We start from the raw sequence: 19,084 nt of genomic DNA on the forward strand, positions 1-19,084 counted from the left end.
GCAGTGAGGAGCAGTACACAGATGGGGAAGTCAGGAGGAGTTAGTTTACCTAGCTGGCCTGCAGGTGTTTTGGGGGGTGTTCTTTATTGAGCTGACCCACAGCAGAAGGATCAGATGGGGGACTGTGAGCAATTATAAGTGCTTTTGATGGGAATGAAGGGATAGCAGTGATGGGGAGCTCTGAGGGTCGTCATTACATGCTGGCATCTACCAGCAGCAGGTGAACTGTTGGGCCTTTTCTGTGCCCAGGGGGCATCTCGGTGGCAGGGAGCCAGTTCATCCTTCAAGTTCCAGTTCCCTTCTCCAGAGAACTCATTTTCCCATCAGCTATACACATACATCTCCTGGGTGAGGCATGAGAGGCATCTCACAGGAGGAGGAGTTTGGAGGGAAAAGGAAACAGTGGGTAGGAAAGGGAAGTCAGGAGATCTGTGGGGGACCTGGACTGAGGCAGGTATGGTTCTGCCTAACTTTTTAGTTCTTTAATTCCAGTGGGCTGTTACTTTTCCTTGAGTTGTGGGTTCTTTGAAAGAAACTAACTGCCACTAGATGGCACACAGATCCTAGCAGTATTCTGGTGTATAAGTTACTGTTTTATACTTTGGTAGGCTGAGGTAGGCAGATCATGAGGTCAGGAGTTCACGACCAGCCTGACCAATATGGTGACACCCTGTCTCTACTAAAAATACAAAAATTAGTTGGGCGTGATGGCACATGCCCATAGTCCCAGCTACTCGGGAGGCTGAGGCAGAGGAATGGCTTGAACCCAGGAGGCGGAGGTGCAGTGAGCGGAGATCGCACCACTGCACTCTAGCCTGTGCGGCAGAGCGAGACTCCGTCTCAAAAAATAAATAAATAAAAATAAATAAATATATATATGTATATATGTTACTTAAAAAATTATTTTGAAAAGACAGACCACTAGTGTGTTTTTTTAAAATAAAATATGATGTATAACCTATTTAGCACTTCATTTTAGAAAGGAAGGATGAAAAATAAAAATTCAAAATCTATTTTGTGAGCTCAGTTTGTACTTAGAGTCCAGTTTTTGAAGTATGTAATGGTTAATGGTCTTTGTTTATATGTGGGTGAGGTTTGACTCACACACATGCTTCATTTAATTTATCGAGAGTTGTAAAATGTAGCCTTATAGTAAATATTTTAAAGACCAGAGTAGGCCGGGCGCGGTGGCTCAAGCCTGTAATCCCAGCACTTTGGGAGGCCGAGACGGGCGGATCACGAGGTCAGGAGATCGAGACCATCCTGGCTAATACGGTGAAACCCCGTCTCTACTAAAAACTACAAAAAACTAGCCGGGCGACGAGGCGGGCGCCTGTAGTCCCAGCTACTCTGGAGGCTGAGGCAGGAGAATGGCATAAACCTAGGAGGCGGGGCTTGCAGTGAGCTGAGATCCGGCCACTGCACTCCAGCCTGGGCGGCAGAGCCAGACTCCGTCTCAAAAAAAAAAAAAAAAGACCAGAGTAATCTATCCCAAAGCAATAATGTCTTTTTTTTCTTCTGTTTCATTCTTACTTGAAATTTTATCTCTCAGAAATTTGGGAATTGCATTTCTTGCGGAATATTATTTTGCTTTTCAACAAATGTGTCTGATCATGGCTTTGCATTTGTGTTGTAAGTGTGTGAGAGTGTGTGTGTGAGAGAGAGAGAGAGAGATGAACATGGGTGCCATTAAAAGAATGGGATGGGCTGGTCATTGACTGGAAAGAACGGAGGAAGCCCAGAGAAGGAATGTGACAGAACATCAGACTTAACCCAGGTCCCTCCCCTCCCCATAACGAAAAAGAAAATATTAGACCAGGCTTTGTGAGGCAGTGGTAACCCCCTCCCCTCCCCCACTACCCCCAAGCGTAGCTTGTTTGGACAGTCAGCAGCATAGAGGCAGCCACAAAAAGGTGCCACAGAGCACAATTCATGCCTGCTCATTGTTTGGGAGCATTAGTCATTGATAATAGTTTCATAGCTTTGTTTATGAAGTGTGACACTAAAGCCTTTAGCTTTAGCCACATTGGAGACCACTAATGAAAATGTATTTATACTAAAGGTTTGTTGACTTGACATAATCATTTGCTATGAAAGGTACAAACAAGGCCCATTAAAATCTGCCATTGTTTTATGTCTGGGTCCCCTGTGATGGCCAAAAGCAGGTAGGTGGTGACAAGCTGCCGCACACTTTTGAATGGACCATGTGGGTTCCTAGCCTCCTGTGCTCTGGTTTATTGATGTCATTACATTATTAGGCAAATGACCGATGCCATTCCCCATTCCACCCCAGTTATCAGTATATGTATTTGGAGAGTCTTCGTGTTGTATCCTCAGAGCTGCCTGAGAGGCTATGCTGGAGGAGTCTTATTTTTATTTTTATTTTTATTTTTTGAGATGGAGTCTGTGTTACCCAGGCTAAAGTGCAGTGGTGCGATCTCAGCTCACTGCAACCTCTACCTCCCTGGTTCAAGCGATTCTCCTGCCTTAGCCTCCCAAGTAGCTGGGATTATAGGTGCCCGCCACCACGGCTGGCTCATTTTTGTATTTTTAGTAGAGACAGGGTTTCACCATGTTGGCCAGGATGGTCTCGAACTCTTGACCTCAGGTGATCCACCTGCCCTGGACTCCCAAAGTGCTGGGATTACAGACGTGAGCCACCATGCTTGGCCATGGAGTCTTTAAGAGAGAACTATTTCCTGGGCTCCTGGTCATTGCCCCTGTCCATCCCAGTGTACTGCCCAGGTTTTGGGGTGTGACAGCACGTGTTGGGGAGACTTAGGCCAATACGTAAGGAATTTGGGAAATTTATAATTAGTAATGTTTTATTTAAATGTACATCCCCAATATTATCCTGCCTCCCAACCCACCTCCCCCACCTTCTTAAAAAGACTGAACAGAATACACTAAAGTGCCACATAATGATGATTTGGTCAAGAACAGACCCAAATATAAAACAGTGATCCCATAAGATTACAATAGCATATTTTTGTTGTACCTTTTCTATAATTAGATACACAAATACTTACCATTATGTTATGCCTGTAGTATTCAGTATAGTAACGTGCTGTACAGGTTGGTAGCCTGGGAGCAACGAGTTATACCATATGCAGCTTGGTGTAGTAGGCTATACCATCTAGGTTTGTGTAAGTATATTCTATGATGTTCATACAACGATGAAATCACCTAGTAGGAGGCTTTCTCAGAATGTATCCCTGTTATTAAGTGATGCATGACTGTATACTAAAACATTACAGTTGTTAAATTACAAAATGATCAAAAACTAACAGTAAGTTTCCAATGCAAGAAAATGATAGTGTTTTAATTTAGCTTGTCATTTTAAAAGCTTTTGCCAAATTCTACTTTGTATTACATTTTCCCAAAGTTTCTTTAAAAAGCAAAAACAGAGCTGGGCACGGTGGCTCACGCCTGTAATCCTAGCACTTTGGGAAGCCAAGGCGGGTGGATCACGAGTTCAAGAGATTGAGATCATCCTGGCCAAAATGGTGAAACCCCGTCTCTACTAAGAACACAAAAATTAGCTGGGCATGGTGGCATGCGCCTGTAGTCCCAGCTACTCGGGAGGCTGAGGCCGGAGAATCGCTTGATCCCAGGAGGCAGAAGTTGCAGTGAGCCGAGATGGCACCACTGCACTCCAGCCTGGCAACAGAGCGAGACTCCGTCTCAAAAAAAAAAAAAAAAAAAAGCAAAAACACAAGGCTGGATGCAGTGGCTTACGCCAGTAATCCAAGCACTTTGGGAGGCAGATCACTTGCGGTTGAGCCAACATGTTGACCTCATCACGGCCAAAGTGGTGAAACCCTGTCTGTACTAAAAATACAAAAACTAGCCGGGTGTGGTGGTGCACGCTTGTAATCCCAGCTACTTGAGAGACTGAGCAGGAGGATCGCTTGAACTTAGGAGGCAGAGTTTACAGTGAGCCAAGATCGTGCCACTGCACTCCAGCCTGGGTGACAGAACAATTTTAGACATGTATAAATGCACCAGTAGTGGCATGCTTGTACCTTGCATTGGAGTGTAGGTAGATCTGATTTGTAAGGTAACTTGAGTTCTTCATATTACAACTAAGACTTTGATCTCTACTTGTCAATTGATGGGTCATCTTTCTTGTTCCTACTCAGCCCCCAACCAGCCCAAACTATGGAAAAGAAACTGCCCCCTTGAATGAAGAGCAAGGTGTTGGCAGGGAAGTGCAGTCTATATATCTGTCTGTCTGCAACTGTGGCTGTCAGAATAGTCTCAGCCCTTTTCCTTTTGGATCTCGGCTGAAGCAAATAAGGACAATGAACAGCAACAAAGAGGTCATCCTGGGCATCTCTTTCATTAATAGAAGTCACCAACAGATCTAAATCTAATCGATTCTAATAATAGAGCTACATATATTGAGCCTTGGGTCAATAACTTGATTACGTTATCTTATTTTTTTACAAACAAGTAAGCTGAGGTTTAGGGAGTTTGGGCGACCTGGCTAAAATCCTGCTACTAGTAGTAAATGGAGGCACTAGGATTTGAAACTGCCAAATTTCAAAGCCTATCCTTTCGGCCATTGTGTTACTGTGTAGTTGCATTTTGCAGGCGTTTAACCTGTTTATATTAAACTAGACTTGTAGGCTGTCTTTTCACCCTACTTATATTAAACGAGCAGTGGAGCAGACCTGAAACAGACAGTGCACATGGCAAAACCCTGGAAGAAATGTGTAAAGAAAGGATTTTTAGAATTTCCCAGACATTGGCCAACAAGTGAAAAGCATACAGACAAATGGGCGATGATGATGTCCTCAATGTTAGGAAGAAATTAATATAAATCAACAGAGAAATATAGACTAAGGAACAGTTAGAGGAACTGTGACTAGCTCCATCACCAACGCTGTATCTGCAGTATGAGCCATTTAGGAATTTTGAAGGACAGTCTTGATTTTCCACTTTTTACATGTTTACGGAATATAGAACCCCACACTATTGTTTCATAGGGACTTTACTTTCTAACAATCATCATGTGCTCCCAGAATGGAAGAAACTAAGAAACATCTGTAAAAGTCATCTATTTTGATGTTTTCAAGTTGGGAGAGTTTTGTGAGGTGGAGGTAGGTAGCATACTAGATACCATTATGGTTATTGTTTGTCTCGCAGTATACTTTTGATTTTTTGAAAGTTAGTTTTAAGTTGTGTTAATTTTTCCCCCATTTGTAGGGCTTCCTGAAGAATGAGAAGGACAATGCCCTGCTGTCTGCCATTGAAGAGTCCCGGAAGAGGGTAAGAAAATTAACTAAAATGTAGATGTATACAGATGAGGGCAAGAGGGTTGGGCGTGGTAGCTCACACCTGTAATCCTAACACTTTGGGAGGTGGATGTAGGAGGTTCGCTTAAGCCCAGGAATTCAAGATCAGCCTAGGCAACATAGTGAGACCCCATCTTTACAAAAAATTAGCTAAGCATAGTGGCATACGTCTGTGGTTGCAGCTACTCCAGTGGCTGTGGGAGGGTTGCTTGAACCTGGGAGGTATAGGCTGCAGTGAGCCGAGTCGCACCACTGCACTCCGTCCTGGGGGACAGAATGAGGAGTGAGATCCTGTCTCAAAAAAAAAAAAAAAAAAGCAGATGGGGGCATCAGTATATACTGGGGAGTGTAGGATCTGGAAGCTGGAATCTCTTACATGCCCAGTTCTCTCCTACAGAGAGAGTTCTACAGGAACCATTTTTTGAGAATACCATGCTTCATAACTCTGTATGTATTTAGTGACTGAAATGCATCTGAGACACTGGACTGGACAATTAACTATTAAATTAATCTTAAAATGGAAAGACCAGAAAATTATTGGTTTCATTGTTATTGTATAAATGGTATTGTGGTTTCTACTGAATCAGCAGTTCAGAAAAGCAGCTGTGATCGCTGACAGTTTCCTTCAACTTATTTTCCTTTTATTACACAATATTGTGTGGACCACCTTTTATATTAACAATTTCTCCAAGCTCAAACACACACACATAAAACTAACTCCATGCTTGAAAAGATGGTAAATAAGTTCACCAAAGAGCAGCCTTTATATGTGCAACAATATTCTGCAACAAGCAGTTGTGCAAGATACTCAAAGATTGTTTACTAACGTGAGTTATCTCCGTTTATTTCTGACAAGGATCCAAATATCAAAATCTTTCCATAACATCCCATTATAGTGAAAGAGATTTTTGGGCCCTTGGGGCCTTATGGTGAGAGAGAAGAAAGGCTAGTTGTCCTGTGGAATTGATTATAGAAGTGCAGCTTTCCCCAGGAAGGAGGCTGGCCAGGTACATTCCATCAGCTAGCAGTAACCCTCTCTGCAAAGGGAGTAGGCTTGAAGTGAGACCTCTGTTTTGCTGTTTACTTATTTAGTTCTTATATCCAATGAAATTTATTCATTAGTTGTGTAGTTCAAAAATAATAAAGTGAAAAAAGTGTTGCTTCTCAGTGTGCTTTATTAAAATATTCTGTGAAGGTGAACATGTCTCAGTAGTACTGAGGTGAAATAGGGCTCATTATTTAAATGACTGATATGTTTCATTATCAAAATAAAATTCCCATCATGTGCAGTGGCTCATGCCTATAATACCAGCAATTTGGGAGGACGAGGCAGGTGGATCACTTGAGGTCAGGAGTTCGAGACCAGCCCAGCCAACATGGCAAAACCCTGTCTCTACTAAAAATACAAAAATTAGCTAGATGTGGTGGTGCACACCTGTAGTCCCAGCTACTCAAGGGGCTGAGGCAGGAGAATCGCTTGAACCTGGGAGGCAGAGGTTGCAGTGAGCTGAGATCATGCCACTGCACTCCAGCCAGGGCGACAGAGCGAGACTCTGTCTCAAAAAAATGAATAAAATTCCCAAAATTTCATTAATTATATTGTTGATGATAGTACTTAGTCACAGATAGAAATTCACTTGATTCAGATCTGAAAATATTTTTAAAAGGGTTTTCTTTTGGTTCACACATTAAGTGAGTTACTCACCAACATTGATTCTCCTGCTGTAAAGGTCCAATGAAATTAAATTAGGATTGTTGAATGCCACCAAGCTTTATTAATCCATTTACCCCGCAGAATGTGTTTCTGGAATTGGCAGTCTCTGAACATTGTGCCATACTGAGACTAAATTTGCAGCCAGCCAAAACATTTAGGTGACATACCACAGTGCAAAATGTGTGCATATGTGTTTGTGAGGGAGGCATTCCAGTGTTGGGAGCCAGCCTAGGGGGAGACCTTTGACCTGTCTGGACACCAGGAAACTGCCACTGAGCAAGAATCATTTTCACACAAAAAGTGAGCAACTTTCTGGTATTTTTGTGATTATTTCATGTTTGAATAACTTGCCAGTGTCCTGCTGAAATGCCAAGAAAACAAGCTACAAAACCACAAGTGTGTCCTATCTTTCCCCATTTGGCACATCACAGCAAAAATGGAACAACATTATCAGAACATATGCAGTGTTTCTAAAAGCCAGCAACAGTGCAGTAATAAATGGGTGTGAAGTCAAAGCATATTGCCCTCTTCCTTTTATGAAAATGGGGTTCAAATGCTCCCCACCTGCTCTTAATTCAGCTGCCCAATTCTTTCCATGCTTTTTTTCTTGTGTTCAAAGAGAGATATTTTCCACATATAGTAACTTGAAAGATTCAGATTTAATTTATAATAGTTTCTCCACTATTTTGTCATTTTTTGTGGTTTTGCCTTCCTTTTAATATTTAGATCTCTCCATACTCTTCCAGTTTATCCTTTTCCTTTTCCCTTGGGTTTCTTCTTAACACTGCTTCCCACCTCACCTTAGACTCTCACTGCCCTCCTCTTCTCTTAGTTGTTAGTTGAGCAGTTCTGTTGATTCTGTCTCATTAGTTCCTCTAGTTAGCATTCTTCTTTGCACTTTAGTTCAGTGATTCAGATGTGGATATAAACAGAATAGGTTGGAATAGGACAGATGGGTGACTAATCATCCCTGATTAGCCCACAGATTGAATGTTCCATTACCTCTAATGTAATTAAGATAAGCTGAGGGTGATGCAATTAAGGGAAGAGAATTTTGATATTGGATCATTTATTAATTTTTTGAGACAGGGCCTTGCTCTGTCGCCCAGACTGGAGTGTAATGGTGTGATCTCGGCTCACTGCAACCTCCATCTCCAGGGTTCAAGTGATTCTCCTGCCTCAGCCTCCCGAGTGAGCTGGGATTACAGGCGTCAGCCACCACGCCCAGCTAATTTTTGTATTTTTAGTAGAGATGGGGTCTCACCTCGTTGGCCAGGCTGGTCTCAAACTCCTGACCTCAAGCAATTTGCCTGCCTGGGGCATTTATTTTTATTTGAAGCTCCTTATCACGCTAATGGTAAATAGAACTACAGCAGTGTTCGTTCAGGTTGTGAGGGTGTTTCTAAATGAGTAGCCTGGCATACTTTTAGATACATCTGAGGATTTGAACCCAGAAAGCTGATAGTTTTCAAAGTACTTTCAAAGTACTAAGCAGGAGTTCTTGGCACACAGGCAGGCAGCCCAATTAACAGGGAATGGTTAATTCCCACTGTCGTCATTCTGACCCTTACCTAATGCTGAAAGTCTGTCTCCACTGTCTTCTTCAGCAGTTTCTGTGGGTGGTATATTGTCTGTTTTCTTTAATTGCCTTTGCTACTCTGCCACTGTTAGCCAGAGGTCTTGTCCTTAAGAAAAAGACTTACTACACTTTGTGGTGTGCTCACTTTGTGTTGCAGCTCGGTAGGCTGTATAATGTATCAACCTTCCCCTGCCTCCTTCTACCCTAGCTGATCCTCTTGCCACCTGATCCTCCATTTGACCTTGCTAGGAGAGGCTAGAGGCTGAGGAGGCAGTTGGTTTGACCACTATGTAGGAAAGTTTTAGACAAAATTGTGGCTCACACTTGTATATTCTTTCTGGACAACTTCTAAGAAAATTATCTCTTCCCCTCCACCCCACCTTTATGTTCCATCATACTTCTCTTGACTTAAAATGCATAACTTTCATGTTTAAGTTTACTGGTGTGAGCAAGAAGCAAAGGTTTTTCTCTGGGTATTTTTCAGTTCAGGCTAACTGACTGGAATGGTCTATTCTGCCTGACTCTCAGTGAAAAGAAAAAAACCAGTTGGAAGACTGTTTTTAAAGTTTGTGATTATCGTTTCTCCTGTGTCTACAGAATATGTATTAGAAAAGGGTCCAGCAGTGCACCAGCCTTCTTTCTAATCACGTGTCTGTGTGTGTGTATATCTGATGTCCTTTTTTCACATTTTAATAAATATTGGTCTAATTCGAAACATCCCAATTGTAGGAAGAGTATATGTATGTGATTTTTCTAACAGTTCCCCAAAGCTCATGCATATCAATATTATCAGTATAAATTATCTGTGTTGCCAATAATAAAGCAGGCATTGCTAATACTCATTCCCTTATTGTTGCCTAATTAGATGCCAATCTGAATGTAAATGAAATGGCTTTTTGAAAAGGCTTAAGCTGATGGGAAACCTGGTCTGCCAATTGAAGAATAATAGGCTGAGAATGGTCATAATTCAATTTATCTGTGTTGTTTTAATTCTCAGATTTTTTTTTTTTTTGTCATCTTCCTTCTTCCCTCTCCTGCCCCCTCCCCAGATTTCCTTTCTTTTTTCTTTTCCTTTTGAATGCCTTTATTTTGGCAGCTACCTGCAACTACTAGTAGACAGTGGCTTTTCAGTAACTTTGAGTAGACTAGTAGGCAGTTTAATCCCAGAAGGCTATTTTTCTTTTGCTGGTTTACTTCCTTCTATGAAAATGTCAGTGTTTCTTTAAAAAATAAAATAAAATCACTGGGGCCGAGTGCAGTGGTTCACGCCTGTCATCCCAGCACTTTGGGAGGCCAAGGTGGTCGGATCACTTGAGGTCGGGAGTTCGAGACCAGCCTGGCCAACATGGTGAAACCCTGTCTCTACTAAAAGTCTTAATACAAAAGTTAGCCAGGTGTAGTGGTGCATGCTTGTAATCCTAGCTGCTTGGGAGGCTGAGGTGGGAAGATGGCATGAACTCAGGAGGCGGAGTTTGCAGTGAGCTGAGATCATTCCACTGCACTCCAGCCTGGGCAACAGAAAAAAATATATAATAATAATAATAATAATAATAGAAAACACTGGGAGAAACATTTTTTTCTTAGATGTTTATTATATCATAAGATACTATTGATTTTATAATCCATCACTATTTTATATGCTACAAAGAATAAATACTGCTATGATATACAATCTAATTTCAGAGCTTTTATTAAGATGTTTATATTAGTAAACACATGGAAAGATGCTCAACATCACTAGTCATTAGGGGAACATAAATCAAAACCACAGTGAGATACCACTTTACACCCTTTAGGATGGTTACAAGCAAAAAACAGGGGAAAAAAAAAAATATATATATATATATATGGTTTTTATGTTTTTGTTTTCTGTGACAGTCTTGCTCTGTTGCCTAGGCTGGAGTGCAGTGGTGCAATCACAGCTCACTGCAACCTCTGCCTCCTGGGTTCAAGTGATTCTCATGTCGCAGCCTCCCAAGTAGCTGGGATTACAGGCACGCACCACCACACCCAGCTGATTTTTGTATTTTTAGTAGTAGTAGGGTTTCACCATGTTGACCAGGGTGGTCTTGAATTCCTGACCTCAAGTGATCTGCCTGCCTCGGCCTCCAAAAGTGCTGGGATTACAGGGATGAGCCACCATGTGTGGCCTGAAAAAAACGTTATTAAGTGTTAGTGAGGATGTGGAGAAATTGAAAACCTTGTGCACTGCAGGTAGGAATGTGAAATGGTACAGCCTCTATGGAAATAGTATGGAGGTTCCTCACAAAATTAAAAATAAAATTACCATGCAGTTCCACTTCTGAGTATATACCCAGAAGAATTGAAAGCAGGGATATTTGTACACCCACGTTTATAGTATTATTCACAAAAGCCAAGAAGTGGAAGCAACTCGGGTGCCCATCAGTGAATGAATGGATGAAGAAAATGGTATATTCATACAATGGAATATTTTTCAGCTTTAAAAAGAAAGGAAATTCTGACACTTGCTACAACTCTTAAGGACATTATGCTGATTGTCTCTGGCCTATTTCACTCACAAAAAGACAAATACTGTATGATTCCATTTATGTGAGGTACCTTGAGTAGTCAAATTCACAGAAACAGAAAGTAGAGTGGTGGTTGCCAGGAGCTAAGAGATGGTGGTGATGGTTGCACAACAGTGAGAATGTACTTAATACCACTGAACTAGACACTTTAAAATGGTTTATATGGGCTGAGCACTGTGGCTCACACCTGTAATCCCAGCACTTTGGGAGGCTGAGGTGGGCAGATCACCTGAGGTCAGGAGTTTGAGACCAGCCTGGCCAACATGGTGAAACCCCGTCTCTACTAAAAATATAAAAATTAGCTAGGCATGGTGGCGGGCGCCTGTAATCCCAGCTACTCAGTGAAATAGGGTATGTTGCAAACAGTTGTCAGTAAGTTTATTTAATTTTTTCTTTGGAGACAAGGTCTTGCTCTGTTGCCCAGGTTGGAGTGCAGTTTGTTTTGTTTTGGGACAGGGTTTTGCTCTGTCACCCAGGAGGGAGTGCAATGTTGCGATCACAGCTCACTGCAGCCTCGACTTCCTGGGCTCAAGTGATCCTCCCACCTCAGTCTCCCAAGTAGCTGGGACTACAGGTGCACACCACTGTGCCCAGCTAATTTTTTGTAGAGAGGGTTTTGCCATGTTGCCTAGGCTGCTCTCGAACACCTGAGCTCAAGCAATCTGCCTGCCTTGGCTTCCCAAAATGCTGGGATTACAGTTGTGAACCACCACGCTCAGCCAGTAAATTCTTTAAAGATAATTTTTAAAGTAGATTACTTTTTCTCTACCTATGGAGAAGTGGTCGGTCTGGAGGGCTTTAGGTTTCTGTTGGGTCTTAAAAGAAACCATGTTTGTTTGTTTGTTTGTTTGTTTGTTTCCTGAGGGTCATTGTTCTCTGTTCCTTTCTGACAGACCTTCGGCATGGCTGAGGAGTACCATCGAGAGTCAATGTTGGTCGAGTGGGAGCAAGTGAAACAGCGAATTCTGCACACACTGCTGGCGTCAGGAGAAGACGCCCTCGACTTTACTCAAGAAAGCGAGGTAGCTTGAATGCAAAAGATAAACTACTCTTAATAAAAACATGAAGTCAAAGAATGCTTGTCTACTTGACTAGTATTTTGGCACAGTGGATCACTGTCTTCCTCTTGAAACACTTTCTTCACTTAGCTTTTAGGATGCCACATTTGCCTGGACTTCTTCCAACATGTCTGCCTGCTTCTACTCAGTCTCCTTTGCTGAGCTTTCCTCAAATTCCCTGACCTCTATCGGTTTGAGTGTCCCAGGGCTCAGTCCTTGACCTCTTCAGTTTCTCTCTCAGTCACTGTCCTGTGATTTCATCTGGGCTTGGGGCTTTAAATACCTATCATCTCTATGTCAAAGAGTTTCAGATTTACGCCTGCAGCCTTGAACCTTAGTGTTAATTTATCTGTTAATTTATCTAGCCAGTGTTAATTTATCTAGTTGCCTTCTTGACACTGCTTGTATGTCTCATCGCCATCACAGGTTAAGTATGTCCAGAATTGAGTCATGATAGCAACTCCTTCCCTATCCTCCTTCTCTTCTCACAGAGTTCCCTATCTTTATAAATGGCAGTTCCAGTTTTTCACTTGCTCAAATCAGACACCTCAGCCTCACTTTTGTCCTCTCCATCTTGCCCATTTCACACCCAGTCTCTCTCACATGTTGACAAATCCAGTTAACCCTGCCTTAAAATATACCCAGAATCCAACCACTTCTCACTGCTTCCATTTTTAACACTCTGGTACAAATCACTGTCGTCTCTTGCTTGGATTATTGAATTGGCCTCCTAACTGTTTGTTGTTATTGCCGTGTAACAGATTACTCCAAACCTGGTTTGTTGAAAACAAGTGGTTATTTCTGGCTCAGGGTCTCTAGGCGCAATCAGGGTATTGGCCAAGGCTGCACTCATTTCAAGGCTAGATGCAACAAGCATCTACTCGCAAGGTCATTCATATGGCTGTTGGCAAGCCTTAGGTCCTCTCTGACTCTTGGCTGCAGACATCATTTTCTTTTCAAATGAGCCTCTATATTGTGCTGCTCACAGCATGATAGCTTGCTTCCCCTAGAACAAGAGGGAAGGGGTCCAAGGGAGAGCTAAAGAGCCCCCAAGACAGAAACTATCATCTTTCTGTAACTTAAAAATAGTATCCCACCTCTGTGGGTCAGAAGTAAGTCACTAAATCCAGCCTACACTCCAGGGGAGAGGATTATGCAAGGGCTTGACTACCAGGAAGTGGGAGTTATTGGGGCCATCTTAGAGGCTGCTGACCACTCTGGTCTTTGTGCTTTTGCTGTTGCATGCTGCTACAGTCTCTTCTCAACACAGCAGCAAGAACACAACTTAAAGGACAGGTTAGATTGTGTCACTTCTCTGCTCAGAACCCTTCAGTGACTCTCATCTCACACAAAATGAAAACCAAAATCTTCACTTTGACATGTGGGTCCCTGCAGACCTAGTCTTGTTGCCTCTCCAAGCTCATCTTGTGCTGCTTTCCCCATTGCTCTTGCTGCACCAGCTGAATGGGCACCTTACAGGTTGCTTCAGCAAACCTGGTAGCCCTGCTTCTGCCTCTGGTCCTCTGCACTTCCTATTGCTTCTGCCAGGAATGCTCTTTCCCCAAAGGACTGCATGGCAGTCTCCCTCACTTCCTTCAAATATTTACCCAATGCCATCTCAGACCTTCCAAGTCCCTTAAATCCAAGTCAACCCCTTCTTATTCAACACTTTGCATATCCCCTTCTCTTGCTGTATTTTTCTTTTTGGCACATCCTTCTGTGTGCCATAGTATATGTTTTATGTCTTTATATTGTCTCTTTCTCCCATTAGAATGTAAGCTTATTGAAGATAAGGATCTTTGTTTTGTTTGTTCCTTTATCTCCAGTGCCTAGAAGAGTCCCTGGAACACTGTAGATGCTCAGGAAATATTTGTTGAATGAATCATTTGACTGTAGCTAACTTCATGCTAGCTGAAGTATTAGGGATATATTGAAACAGTGTATTTTAGAATGGTTATATTAAGTAGCCCTTTTGTTAATTGCCAGTGGTAATTGACTGGCAGTAGTGCTAAGCTGAGATTTTTTTCCCTTTTTAAAATTTAAGGCCGGGCGTGGTGGCTCAAGCCTGTAATCCCAGCACTTTGGGAGGCCAAGACGGGCGGATCACAAGGTCAGGAGATCGAGACCATCCTGGCTACTACGGTGAAACCCCGTCCCTACTAAAGAATACAAAAAACTAGCCGGGCGACGAGGCGGGCGCCTGTAGTCCCAGCTACTTGGGAGGCGGAGGCAGGAGAATGGCGTGAACCCGGGAGGCGGAGCTTGCAGTGAGCTGAGATCCGGCCACCGCACTCCAGCCTGGGCGACAGAGCCAGACTCCGTCTCAAAAATTAAAATAAAATAAAATAAAATTTAAAAGTATAAGCAGTGTGGCCAGGTGTGGTAGTTCACGCCTGTAATCCCAGCATTTTGGGAGGCCAAGGAGGGCGGATCACGAGGTCAGGAAATCGAGGCCATCCTGGCCAACATGGTGAAACTTGGTCTCTACTAAAAATACAACAATTAGCTGGGTGTGGTGGCATGTGTGTGTAATCCCAGCTACTTGGGAGGCTGAGGCAGGAGAATCGCTTGAACCAGGGGAGTCGGAGGTTGCAGTGAGCTGAGATCCGGCCACTGTACTCCAGCCTGACGACAAAGCGAGACTCCATCTCAAAATATAAATATGTATATATATGCAGTGTGGTTGTATGATTCAAATATTAAAGCACCTTGTCCCCAAATACCCTATTCTCTTCTCCCTTTGTCTCCCCCATAGGTAATCACTATTAGTACTTTCTTGTGTAAATTTGCAAAGTGTCTTTATACAAGTATATGAGACTGTATATGCTTATCCCCATTCCTTCTTACACAAACATTAGCTACTGCATGCTCGGTTTTGCATTTTTTCTTTCTTCCCTTCATGTGTCCCAGAGATCTTTCCTGAGAGGGATTTTGAGGCTACATACAGGAGCAGCAAAAAAGAGTGTCTCCCTTTATCTGTGATTTTTGCCTTCTGCCAGAGGGAGCCAGGGCTTGCCACATATTTACCACCCAGGTGTTGAGGAAGGACAGCCCTGGGCTTTTTCCTAGCTTTTCCAGTTCAGGGTGACTAGTTCTGAGGCTTTGTCCAAGTTATTTAATTAACCCTGCAGACCTTCAGGGTCTTTACTGATTGAAATGAGATTATTGGGGAAGATAGTGATAATATAAAGCACCTGACCCATAATAGCCATTCCCTATTGTCTTTTAAAAAGCAGTTTCATGTAATTTAGAGGTGAAGATTTAAAATTATGTTACAAAAATTATGTTACAAAAATTATAGTGCTAGATGTTTTCAGGTAATATCAGTGCTTCCTGATAAATCTTTTTTTTTCCCTCAAGTTATTTCATGAGTAGCTAAGATTCTTTTTGCACATCAAGATAAGAAAACTGAGGCTCAGAGAGATACATGATATGCTGGTAAGACCCAGGATGGTTGGCCTATGGACTCTTACTCAACTGAGGTCTAGGTCAAGGATACGTAGGTTGGCAAAGGGTAACTGCACATCCGATATCTATTCCTGGTTTGTTCCTGATTTAAACACCAAGGTTTTTGGTTTGGTTTTGTTTATTAAACTAGCCCCCAAATAAATAGATGCCAGAGTCGTTGTGTTAGGAAATTGCTCATTAAGGACCCTGTCCCATATTTCTTAGACTTAAAGATTTCAGACTGAAATCAGAGTCTTTGGGAACGAAGAACAAATGTATAATATCGTTGGTCAGCCTAATGTTTCTTTCTCAATTCTTTGTGAATCTGAGCAAATAATTAGAACAGCTCATGGTTTTATAAACTTCACTTTTTAAAATGGTGTTAATAGGTTGTGTTCTGTATTGGGATTTGGAAGTAATTATACATTGATAATGGGATGTTCTTTCTTGATTGCTCTTCTCTTAAAAATAGAATAGTCTGTTTAGTAGACTCTTCTTACTTGACCTCAAGTCCCCTTGGAAGGGAGTTATCTATGCTTTTGCTATTCTCTGTTGTGACACCTGGCAGAGTAGATAGTTTGTAAATGTTGGCAAGTGATGCATATAAGTCTTTCTTCAGATTATCCAGGGAATTGCCCTTTTCTGGAATCTTACAGATTTTGTTGTTTGTTGTTTAAACTTTTTTCCTGATGTATAACGTATATATGGAAAAGTGCGCAGATGTAAGTATGCAACTCAGGCTGAGTGCAGTGGCTTACGCCTGTAATCCCAGCATTTTGGGACGCTGAGGCAGGAGGATCACTTGAGTCCAAGAGTTTGAGACCAGCCTGGGCAGCATAGTGGGACCCTGTCTCTACAAAAAGAATTTTTTTAATTAGCTGGACATGGTTACATGCTCCTGTAGTCTGAGCTACTCAAGAGCCTCAGGTGGGAGGATCGCTTGAACCCAGAAGGTTGGGGCTGCAGTGAGCTGTGATCGCACCACTGTACGCCAGCCTGTACACCCAGCCTGGGCAACACAGTGGGACTGTGTCTCAAAAAATAAAAAAAAATTTTAAAAGTGTACAGCTCAATCATCACAAATGGAACACACCCAGATGAGGAAACAGAACATTACCAGCACCCCAGAAATCCTCTTTGTGGTCCTTTCTGGTCACTACTCCTATCAACAAGGGAAACCACTGTCTTGACATCCAGTATCATAAATTAATTTTACCTGTTTTTGAACTTTACGTAAATGGAGTCATACAATATCTGCTGTTGTTTCTAGGTGCTTTTATGTAACCTTTTGTATACTATTGGATGTACTTTTAAGCCATTCATTCTCATGGCTAAATAGTATAACTGCAATTTGTTTATCCATTCTAGTATTGGTGAACCTTTGAGTAGTTTCCAGTTCTTTTATAAATAGTGCTGTTGTGAGCATTTTTGTGTTTTGGTGAGCACATATTTACATCTCTGTTGGGTACACCTAAGAGGGAAATTGCTGAACCAGAGGGTATGCATATGTTCCGCATTAGTAGATACTGCCAAACTGTTTTCCAAAATGGTTGTATTGGTGTACCCTCCCACCAGCAGTATGTGAGAATTCCATTTGTTCCATATCTTTGCCACACGTGATGTTTCTGTCCATTCCAGTGTGTTTGTGGAACCTTGTGTTTTTATAGGCCTTTTCCATATAATTTCCTTCAAAAGAATGGAAAGGTGATATCTTCACATGGACAGACACTTTGTCCACTCTCTTTATAGGAGACTACACAACGTAAAAGGCATAAAAGACAGGTTTTGGTATTCAGCAGGCTTTGGGTCCCCAAGCCTGGGCTTCCTCATTATGAAATATCATTTTTTTGTTGTTTTTTTGGAATAGTCTCACTGTGTCACCCAGGCTGGAGTGGAGTGGCGTGATTCTCATGATCTTGTGATCCACCCACCTCAGCCTCCCGAATAACTGGGATTACAGGCATGTGCCACCGTGCCCAGTTAATCCTTGTATTTTTAGTAGAGATGGGGTTTCACCACGTTGGCCGGGCTGGTCTCGAACTCCTGACCTCAAGTGATCTACCCTCCTCCCCTTCCCAAAGTGCTGGGATTACAGGTGTGAGCCACTGCGTCTGGCCATGAAATGCCTTTCCTGAAAAACTGTTGTTGTAAGGAATGTAGAATATGTAAAGTGGCCAGCCCGGTGCCTAGCATAGTGTATACAATCAGCATATTCTAGCATTCTTTGTGCGATTGTTGGTGTTTGGTAAGATACACATTTTTACTTCAATCATTTTGATATGGATCCATCCCTTTTTAAGTGTTTTCCTTGATTTATAAAGTATCGTTAGGAATCAAAAAAATATTTGAATATAAATAGAGAAGATAATTAAAGGAGTATGACGATATCTAAAACATTCTTTTCTGGGCACCTTATTGTCAGGAATAAGGTCATTGGAATACAGAGTCATTAGTTAAGAAGGCAGTTTCACATCATTTTGAGCTGACCTTAGCACTTGAAGGAAAATGTCCAAATTTGGGTAATTTAATATAAAGAGAGGCTCAAAGCTCTTTTTTTTTTTTCTTAGCAAAATGTATGCTAGGATATAGTGGTTTCTGAAACATGATCTTCCCGCATGCCTTCCAATAATAGGAGTTTCCCCCAGTTCCTTCTAAAGGAGACATTGGTAATATCTGTTCCTAGCAAGTCTTTTTTTTGAGACAGAGTCTTGCTCTATTGCCCAGGCTGGAGTGCAGTGGTGCAATCTCGGCTCACTGCAAGCTCCGCCTCCCGGGTTCACGCCATTCTCCTGCCTCAGCCTCCTGAGTAGCTGGGACTACAGGTGCCCGCAACCACACCCGGCTAATTTTTGTATTTTTAGCAGATACGGGATTTCACTGTGTTAGCCAGGATGGTCTGGATCTCCTGATCTTGTGATCCGCCCGCCTCGGCCTCCCAAAGTACTGGGATTACAGGCATGAGCCACCGTGCCCAGCCCCCCTAGCAAGTTTTAATAAAGGAAATGATGCTTCAGTAGCATAGAGTCAATTTGGGAAATTAATTTCCTTAGGATATCATTGGAAGAAAAGGGTGTATTTCTTAGAGGGAAGTAGGAATTGAGAGATTGTTACTAACCCTTTAAGTTGTGGTGTGAATAAAAATGATGTGCTTTGAAACAAAAATGAGACCCCTGGCTACGAATCCTCGCATCCCAGTTTTGTATCTGCTTAGTGTGAGGAAGAACTTCCCTGTTGAGGCTTGCATGACAGCATGCAAGATTTGAGCAGTTTGGGGAATCCATGGTGTACCTTAGCCAATTTTTAAAACAACATTTAAAGGTAAATTTAACCTGAGTGTAGTCTAGTGACTGCTTTGTGATAGTAGACATAGTCAATGGGCAATCCCTTAATGTATTGTCTGGAAAATGACTCAGCAAGAAATAAGCTCATTAGAGAAG

At 42.2% G+C, this 19,084-nt stretch overlaps 1 protein-coding gene across 4 annotated transcripts in view; it reads left to right on the forward strand.

Moving 5' to 3' along the window:
* NUP93 (nucleoporin 93) overlaps nt 1–19,084 on the forward strand; it is a 115,570-nt gene that overhangs the window by 62,798 nt on the left and 33,688 nt on the right. For all 4 annotated transcript variants that reach the window (XM_033218471.1, XM_033218472.1, XM_033218473.1 and 1 more), the window contains 2 exons: nt 5,212–5,274; nt 12,036–12,164. In XM_033218471.1, the coding sequence (XP_033074362.1) occupies nt 5,212–5,274; nt 12,036–12,164 (192 nt within the window). The remainder of the gene's footprint in view (nt 1–5,211; nt 5,275–12,035; nt 12,165–19,084) is intronic.

This window comes from Trachypithecus francoisi, unplaced genomic scaffold, assembly GCF_009764315.1.
Source record: "Trachypithecus francoisi isolate TF-2019V2 unplaced genomic scaffold, Tfra_2.0 Lachesis_group10, whole genome shotgun sequence".
Taxonomy (NCBI): domain Eukaryota; kingdom Metazoa; phylum Chordata; class Mammalia; order Primates; family Cercopithecidae; genus Trachypithecus; species Trachypithecus francoisi.